This window comes from Calidris pugnax, unplaced genomic scaffold (assembly GCF_001431845.1).
Source record: "Calidris pugnax isolate Ruff unplaced genomic scaffold, ASM143184v1 scaffold133, whole genome shotgun sequence".
NCBI lineage: Eukaryota > Metazoa > Chordata > Aves > Charadriiformes > Scolopacidae > Calidris > Calidris pugnax.
In genome coordinates this window covers 5,444,175-5,453,194 of record NW_015090977.1, presented here as the reverse complement: position 1 = coordinate 5,453,194, position 9,020 = coordinate 5,444,175, and the positions used below count along the sequence as shown (strand labels likewise).

At 51.3% G+C, this 9,020-nt stretch overlaps 2 protein-coding genes across 3 annotated transcripts in view; one reads left to right on the top strand and one right to left on the bottom strand.

Annotated features, from left to right (window-relative positions):
- The window catches only part of C1QBP (complement component 1, q subcomponent binding protein), a 7,641-nt gene extending 2,349 nt beyond the window's left edge, over positions 1–5,292 (top strand). Inside the window, exons 2-6 of the mRNA XM_014953032.1 lie at positions 464–736; positions 1,948–2,038; positions 2,860–2,955; positions 3,706–3,828; positions 4,849–5,292. Of these exons, the coding sequence (XP_014808518.1) occupies positions 464–736; positions 1,948–2,038; positions 2,860–2,955; positions 3,706–3,828; positions 4,849–4,998 (733 nt within the window). The 3' untranslated portion in view covers positions 4,999–5,292. The remainder of the gene's footprint in view (positions 1–463; positions 737–1,947; positions 2,039–2,859; positions 2,956–3,705; positions 3,829–4,848) is intronic.
- A 503-nt stretch (positions 5,293–5,795) lies between these two features.
- On the bottom strand, positions 5,796–8,815 carry RPAIN (RPA interacting protein). 2 transcript variants are annotated; one of them, XM_014953068.1, is made up of 7 exons: positions 8,723–8,815; positions 8,297–8,476; positions 7,708–7,771; positions 7,095–7,209; positions 6,812–6,875; positions 6,552–6,686; positions 5,796–5,962 (listed from the first exon to the last, which is right to left on the bottom strand). In XM_014953068.1, exons 1-7 carry the CDS (start codon positions 8,798–8,800, stop codon positions 5,888–5,890), a joined length of 711 nt encoding a protein of 236 aa, XP_014808554.1. In that variant the 5' UTR covers positions 8,801–8,815; the 3' UTR covers positions 5,796–5,887. The 2 variants fall into 2 exon arrangements, with proteins under 2 accessions (XP_014808554.1, XP_014808555.1); XM_014953069.1 differs by having other exon boundaries at positions 5,834–6,024.
- Between the last annotated feature and the right edge of the window lie 205 nt (positions 8,816–9,020).

Genomic DNA, 9,020 nt, shown 5'->3' with positions numbered 1-9,020 from the left:
CCCCCCCATCCATTCCTTAACTCCCTTTCCTTAACTCCCACCCATTCCTTACCCCCTCTTCCCTTAACACCTCCCATCCATTCCTTAACTCCCCTTTTCTTAGCCCCCACTCCTTTCCTTACCCGCCATCCATTCCTTACTCCCCTCCTTTCCTTCCCTACTTACCCATTTTTTTAGCATAGTCTGATGTTCTCTTTCCCCTTTTCATAACTTAAAAAGCCTAACTAAGCAAAGAAATCAAGGCCTCAAGTGTTGTTGATTATTCTGTTCAAATTAACCACCCCATCTAGTAGCTCCTTTCCTCAAGACCTTCTTCTCCTTACCCCCCATCCCACCTTAACCCCCTAGCTTCTTTCCTTACCCCTCCCCTTTCCTTACCTCCCCCCTTCCTTAACCCCATCTATTCCTTACCCCCCTTTTCTTAGCCCCAGCTCCTTTCCCTACTCCCCTCATCCATTCTTAGCCCCCACGCCTTTACTCAACCTCCCAGCTCCTTTCCTTACCCTTCCTTGCTCCCCCATCCATTCCTTAACCCCCCCCTTGGCATCCATTCTTTAACCCCCTCCTTCCCTCCCTCCCCACCAGGTGACAAGGCCTTCGCGCAGTTCCTGACGGATGAGATCAAGGAGGAGAAGAAAATCCAGAAACACAAATCCCTGCCCAAGGTGTCCGGGGGGTGGGAGCTGGAAGTCCATGGCACAGAGGCCAAGCTGGTGCGGAAGATCGCGGGGGAGAAGTAAGTGTGGCCTCGGAGGGGCTCGTCGGGGCAGCCCCTGCGCCCGAGGGGGCGGGTGGATGGTATCACATTGCCCCTGGAGCTCCTGGTACTTGTGTTGCTCTTGGTCCAGCCTGTGCCGATTGCGCCTTGTGGAGGCTCTTTCATCATAGAATCATAGAGTTGTCTGGGTTGGAATGACTTTTAAGATCATTGAGTCCAACCATCAACGTAACTCTGATAAAACAATCCTCTGATAAAACAAACCCTGTCTGTAAGCGCTAGGTCAGCCCATCTTTTGAACATCTCCAGGGATGGTGCCTCAACCCCTTCCCTGGGCAGCCTGTTCCAAGGCTTAATAGCCCTTTCAGTGGAAAAGTTTTTCCTGATATCCAGTCTGAACCTCCCCTGGTGCAGCTTGAGGCCATTTCCTCTTGTCCCATCACCTGTTCCTTGGGAGAAGAGACCGACCCCCCCTGGGTACCCCCTCCTTTCAGGGAGTTGGAGAGAGCGAGAAGGTCTCCCCTCAGCCTCCTTTTCTCCAGGCTGAACACCCCCAGCTCCCTCAGCCTCTCACAAGACTTGTTCTCCAGACCCCTCACCAGCTCCGTTGCCCTTCTCTGCACCCGCTCCAGCCCCTCAATGTCCTTTTTGTGGGAAAGGGCCCAAAACTGGACACAGCCCTCAAGGTGGGGCCTCACCAGTGCCCAGTACAGGGGGATGGTCATCTCCTGAGTCCTACTCCCCACACTGTTCCTGACACAGGCCAGGATGCTGGTGGCCTCCATGGCCACCTGGGCACACTGCTGGCTCATGTTCAGCCGACAGGTGACCAACACCCCCAGGTCCTTTTCCTTGGGGCAGCTCCAGCCGCTCTGCCCCAGCCCTGTGGCGCTGCAGGGGGCGCTGCAGGTGTGACCCAAGGGCAGGACCCGGCACTTGGCCTTGTTGAGGGCCTCCACTTGCTACTGTATTGTGTGTTACAGAGTTTCATGTGTTAAAAATAACAGTGTAGTCCAATAAAACTTGAAAAAAAGGCTCATTTGTGAGAGCAGTTGGAGGAATCCAGCTTCATTCAGGCACAGGTTTTAAGGTGCAGGGCACAGCCCAGGTCATGGCATGTGAACTCGGTGCTGGTGACACTGTCCCCACAACAGAAGCTTCAAAAAGGAGAAGTGTTGATGGGTGTCTTTTGAGTGCATTCGAAGTAACAGCTTCTGTTTCTTTTGAAGGATAACGGTCACATTCAACATCAATAACAGCATTCCACCCTCGGTTGATGATGACGAACCACAAGAAGGGCAGAAACCTGATGAGCAGGAGGTAACTTGGTGTGGATGTGCACTTCAGTGACGGGTACACAGAGGGACGGTAGAACCTTGCCCTTAGGTGCTAAGGGGTTTTCTCCTCCCTCACTTGATATCTGAGAGCAGGAAGGCACAAAATGGAGATTTTTCTGGGTTGGCTGTGACCCTCCTCTCTGCAGCAGAGCAGGGTGAGAGAGCTCAAGGAGGAGAAATGAGAGAAACTTGGGTGTCTCTTTGTCTTTGCAACCCCCTGCAATAAATACTGCCTTTTGTTCTTAGCATAACGGAACACAGAGCTGCTCACATGCCTTAACTTGAGTGGTTTGGTTGGTCAGAAGCATCTCATTCCTGTTTAATAAAAATACCCATAAAAACTGTAAATGAGCAGTATAACTCGAGGCAGATGGCTTTATCTGCAGTGACACCGGTGCTGAACCTGTCAGGAATGTGGCTGCTGGGTGTGTAGCAGTTAACTTGTCCTTTCTGAAGGGCAGTATTGATTGCAGGGCGTTGCACTCAGCTGGGTGGGACAATAGTGGGGACACTTGTGGGTCACTTCCCCTGTGCTGAGAAGGTGCAGTGTGTGTCAGCTGTGCACAGTCCCTGTCTCTGCAGGCACGAGCTGCTCCCACTCTCAGAACAATCTGAGCCTGTTGCCCGTTCCTGTCACTCTGGGGGGACCCATCCAGGCTCTCTGGGTTGGCAGGGGGTGGCAGATGCTCCCAGGAAGGGGGTGACAGGGGACAACCTGCGCTGGATGGGCTGTTCCTGGCTGTGCTGCCATCACTTTGGCTCCTGTTCAGACTCCGGTGCTGATGCAACTGTTCTCTCCTTTAGCCTGAACTTACATCGACTCCAAACTTCGTTGTGGAAGTAATAAAAGATGACACAAAACAGACGCTTGTCCTTGACTGCCATTATCCTGAAGACGAGGTGGGTGTCAAACCGGTTGTGTGTCAGCCAGAGCCCGCTCTGGGCTGTGGGTGCAGAGTGATTGTGCTGCTGTTGAATCCAACTGCTTTTTATCAACTCTGGCTTTTCTGAGTCGGCAGAAAATGCAGCCTCCTCTGATCTCTCTGTTTTTAAACACAAAGAAAAGGGCATGTTTTTTGCAAGAACAGTCTCTGGGGAGGAGATGTTCCCTTGCCTTCCTCACATCCCCACCTGGCGTTTCCGATGGGCTGCTTATATCCCAGTTTCTGGAATTACACTGGAGGGGGAAGGTTTAACTTAAACAGTGTGGCAACTTGAGAGGGGTAAACGGCCATGGCCAGGACGAGATGGATTTAATACAGTGTGTCAGCAACTTGCAAATCTCATGGTTGTGAGTTGTCACAAAGAAAAAGGGCTTAAAAAGAAAGAGGAGTGGGGGACATGTGGCATTGAGAGCTTTGGTTCAGACTGGCGTTTATGATTTATTTTGTAAACCTTAACATCATTTATGCAGCTGGTCCTGGCTGACAGGGGTTAGGCAGATGTGTGAAGAAGTTTTTACATCTCTGTGAAGATCAGGCTGCTGGCAGTTCTTGCCTTTTAGAGGATTTCCTGTGTTCTTGGGCATGTCCCTGCTTGTCTTCAGGGCCTGGGGTGCAGCCTGCAGTGAAATATTCCTTGCTTTGGGATGAGATGCCTGAAGGCGCCCAGTAGAGCTAAGGCCTGTCATTATCTCCTCTCCTGTTTCAGGTTGGCCATGAGGGAGAGGAAGAAAGTGATATTTTCACGATTCGGGAGGTGAGTTTTCAGCCCACCGGAGAGTCGGATTGGAAGGACACCAACTACACCCTCAACACGGATTCCCTCGACTGGGTAAGTGCTGCTTCAACCTGCCTCACCCAGCTCTCCCTTTGTTCCCCAGTTACAGGGAGGGTGCCTGAGGCGAGGGATTTCCCTTCTCCACCCCACGAGATGAGGTTCTGCTGCAGAGGGAGGATTATTAGATTATTACCTGCTCCCCGCGGTCCTGCAGTGCTTGGGGCGTCAGGGACCCACGTGCCAAAACTTGTTCTGTTCCAGGTTTTATAAGTTGGTGATTTCCTGGCAGCTGTGTGACATTTCAGAGAGGCTTTCCCACTTGCTCAGATATCTTTTCATCTGTGTGTTTAATAATGTCGCTTATCAGATACCGTGTGTACACACCTGGGCTTGCCAGGTATGGTTTTGTGCTGGTGACACCGAAAGCCAGTCTGCCCCAGAATCTGGCAGCTGCTTATATTTTCTCAATGCTTTAAAAGCTTAAATCTTAGTTGGGGGCTGTGTATCCTGTGATTAAAACTTTACTCCTGGTGTCTCTCTCTTTAGGTTAGAATTGGTTAGTGTGCTCTAAAACATCTCACAGGGCTGTTTTTTTCCCCTCTCTGACTTGAGACAAAAAATAATTAAAAAACGTGTATGATTTGTGATCTGCTCAGATTTAAAAAGTCCAAAATTAGTCATTTGCTCAGTAATATTGGTCTGTTTAAAAAAAACCAAACCAAACAACCCCAAGAAGCACGTGGCAGGTCTGAGCATTAATAATGGATCTGTTCTCCTGAGGAGCGAGGGGGAACCCCCAAGCAGTAAGATACACTGGAGCTGCAACAGGTGGGTAGGATTAAAAAGAAGAAGAAAAAAAAAATTGTAAAAGATTTAGTCTCAAACAAATATTTAGATCAGATACCACCCTTTCCAGACACCCTTAAAGCAATTCATCCCAAGGCCACAGCACTGGAGTGAGGGGCAGAGCGTGGTGGGTGTCATCTCTGATGGACGTTACCTCCTGACTCCTTTTAAAAGCAACCCCTCCCCAGGTGTGCTCTGCTAAAGAAGCTTCCTCTTCATTGTCTCCAGGCTCTGTACGACCACTTAATGGATTTCCTGGCCGATCGAGGAGTGGACAACACCTTTGCTGATGAGTTAATAGAGCTCAGCACCGCGCTGGAGCACCAGGAGTACATCAAATTCCTCGAAGACCTTAAAAGCTTTGTCAAATGTCAGTAGGTCAGGGCAGGAAGTGTATCTCCAAGTGGTGGGTGTCACCCCGCGCTGCTCCAGGCAGCAATACCCAAATGTATCTTCACAACAGACACGGAGAGTAAGTAACTTTGAGTTTGGAAACCAGCATCATGGAAAAAGGAGGATTCTTGCTTGTATTTGAGGATTTGTATTTATGTTGTGGCCCAGATCAAGGTCTCTAACGTTACGGTCCCGGAATCGGCCTCACCCTACATGGTGGGTTTTGTACAATTAAGAATGAATGTGAAGAATAAAATCTGCTCAACATATCACTGAAAACTGATGGTTTCTCTCCTTCCTGCTGTGCCATTGCTGACCAGAGAGCTGCCATAAAAACCAGGGGAGGGGTCTGTCTGTGCCAGTGTCACTACACCTGCAGCGTGGTGTGTCCCAGCCTGGAGCATTCTCAAGGAAGAGCTATTCCAGCACCTTCCACCACGCAGGGTCCCTCTGTCAGAGCTGCAGCTGGAGCAGGAAGGTTTCTGGCCAGGAATGTGAATTATGAATGGGAATGTTACTCTAGAAGTCTTGGCTGGCTGGCTGTGTGTTAGGGAATAGAATTCAGTGTGTCTGAGGAGCTGTTTGAAAGAGGGATGTGCTACCATAAGCTATTTTTAGCAAAACACCACAGGGAGGTCAGAGGACTCCAGTTCCAGCAGAACGACTGTGGGTGCTGATGTCTGAGGCCACAGCTGTGGTGTCTGCTCACACCCCTGGCTCCACTTGTTGCCTGAAGCTGAAATCGAATTTGAGCTACAAGATGATTAAGACAACACAAAGGCTGAAATAAACTTAAGTATTTTTATTTCAAAACATATACTGTGCCATTAAAAGTGCAGGTCAAGGCAGTGCTACTGCCTTTTCAAGTGTCTTCTCAACACAGCGGATACAAGTATATACATAAAAACACTAGCAGCTCTGGGTGGATTTTCAGTCTTCCAGTAAAGTCCTTCCAGTAAAAAAAAAAGCAGCCAAATCAACTTACAGGAGAATTGTCCAGGAGTCACAGACCTTTACAAAAAAGAAGTTGAACAAAGAAGCTGTAGCAACATATAAAATGAATTATTGATGTTCAAAACAATTTGAAGTGCTGTGATCCTAACACCATGTAGGTACACACAGCGATTTTATGAAAACTGCAAAGCTGAAAACTTGGAAGCTGTAGCCTGAGCCCCAGGGCTGGGATGTGTTTTCTCAGAGGTATGGGTGAGCCTCGTGAGGAAGCTTAAACTGAAGTAAATTTTAAAACTTTTCTTCATTAATCATTTGCCCGAACAGACACTCCACACAAAACTTGGGGGTTGTTGGCTACAGCGTGAGAAAGGGCAGGCACCAGGTCTGACAGGTCCCCCCTAATCCAGCAGCTAAGAGCCAAATACCACAATTTACTTTCCTTTTACAGTTACTGGTGGTCAAAAGTAAACCTATTTCCAAGGAGATTTGACAAAACAGCAACACAAACCCCTGGGATCTGCCCCTGTCATGGAGACGTGGATCCCAGCAGAGATCCCTTCCAGGAAGCTGAGGTTGAGACTCACCGGGCAGCTCATGAGGAGACTGGCTTCCTCCTCCATCCCACTGGTAACTGTGAACTCGGGGTTGTGAAGGCACCTGTGACTGTGCTCTGTGACAGTGTTTTCTAGAAGTGACCGAAGCTTCTCTTCTGTCATACCCTGAGAAAAAAAACAGGTTAAAAAAAGAAATCTTGCACTGAAGTTGCTGTCTGTAGCTTCTAAGTGCCTCTTCGCAGCAGCAGACCTAAGATGTCACATTTAACAGGCCACTCAGCGCCACTTACCTGCGTCCTGATGTACAACCCACACTGGCAAAAAACCAAGTTACTCCTCACAGTGAGGTGATTCCTAGAAAGAGCACACAATGAGCATCACCACAACAACCAGAACAAAGCAAAAAAAAAACCCAAACTGTTAGATCTAGGAAATCATTGCTCAGGGTTGGGTTTTTTTTCCTGTTGAAATTAGCACTAGCAGCAGCCTCTGCCCCCTGCTTGTGCCTGTTTCTAAGCCCAAACTGCTGTAGGGGAGTGGAGACCCTCATTCCAAGGCCACGGGCTTTCTTACTTTCTGCACACCGGGCAGATGACCTCGTCGCTGGCATCCAAGCCATCGAGCATCGCGTTGAGACATTCTTCATCAAACTGCAGACTTCGCTCGTACTCTTCTATAACGGACTGTTCTGCAACAACACAGCAAAATACCCCCCCGGGGAACCTTTAGGAACTGAAAACAAAGCAGCACCCTGGAGGCTGGGGCAGCCACTGGTTTCTGACCTTTTCTTTCTTTGAATCAGATTTCTACACTTGAGGAAATCGTTCCTGTTAACCCAGTTTTTCCTGTGGCTCCACCTCAAGTCTGAAGTGGGCGCCTCCACTTTCCAACCAACAATTCAGAAAGATTCTGGATTGATTTATACAGTTTCCTACAGCTCCCAAACACCTCAGTGCTGTTTCTCTGCTCTCCTCTCTTCTTCGCTTGTCACAGATCTTAAAATGAAACTTAAAACTGTCAAAAAGAGTCACAGATGGAAACTGAGGCTACAGAGATTTCTAAGGAGGCTCTTCGATATCTCATGGCCCACAAGAACCAAGGAGTGCAGCCTCAGTGAGTTTGGATTACTAGAAATTCAGGAGCACTACAAATCAAAGAAGAGTCAGAAAATACGTAGAGAAGTTACCTTCCAAGATCAATTCCTGTTGGATCTCCTCCAGCACTGCTAGCTCATCAGGGTCCTCTAGCATCTGAAAGGTGCATCAGTCAGTGACTCTCCCATCCTGGCTACTTTCTCACTTAACTTCCAGCACCTGACTGAGCTGCCACTGCAACGTAAATTCATTCTGCTTATTCTTCTGTCTGGTAAATCCCCGTATTTGCAAAGCCATGCACCCTGTAAAGCAATCTCTCATATTACCACCTGTGCAAAGCCAGCCACAATGGAAAGAACACAGCCTGTCCAGGAACTTGCTTTTTAAAATGTTAACATTTTACTCCCGTTCTCAGGAGCAGTCAGTGACACCAGTCCCACCACCCTGTGCTGTGATTCTCATGCAGTTTGTGAAGGAAATAAGGAAGTTCCCCACTCGTGGGCCCCAAAACAAGCAGTTTCACAGCACCACACCCCATACCAGCTGCAGCAGCAGGAACCGGTGAGTGCTGCCAGCTCCAGCTGAGGTGACAGCTCCAGACACGGAGACTGCCCGTCACCCGCGTCAGACACGGACCGCGTTGATGCTGGAGATGGCAGCAGCCCCAGAGCGTGTACTGACCTGGGCCAGGGCCTCCTTGCCCCCGGGGGCCGGCGGGCTCTCCTGCAGCCCCTGCCACTCCAGCTCCATCACCTCCTGCACCAGCAGCGCACCCGCCGCCGGCCCGTACACCCTCTCCCCGGCCTGGCGGTACCGGTCCAGCAGCTTGGCCCGGCTGCTCCTCAGCCTCTCCATGCAGCGCTGTGAGGAGGGGGGAGAGCAAACCGCAGAGGGCCCGTCAGTACCGGGAACGGGGGGACGGCTCCCATCGGGGCCCGGCCTCCACCGGCCCGCGGCGGCGCCGGGCCCGCACGGAGCGGGGTTGGGAAGGGGCCAAGCCGGGCCTGCCTCACCCGGAGAGGGAGAACCGAGCCCGGCCGGCCCACAGCGGGGGCGGGGGAACGAACCGAGCCCGAAGGAGCGCGCAGAGCCGCCCGCCCCACTCACCTGGCGGTAGGTCTCCTTCCATGGCGGCGCGGCCGGGCCCTTGTACCGAGCGCGGTGCCGCCGCACCGGCGCCTCCATCGCCCGCTCTGGCGCCGCGGGGCACGCCGGGAAATGTAGTCCCGGCTCGGAGTGACCGGGTAGGGGTGGGGTGAGGCGGCTCCGCCGATTGGCGGCGCGGAAGGTGACGCCATCGCCGCGCGGCGCGGAGGTTGCGCGGAGGCGATGGCGGCCGAGTGGGGCCCGGCGGAGCAGTGGCGTGCGGCCCTTCCGCAGCACGCGGTGTTCAGCCGCCTCCGCG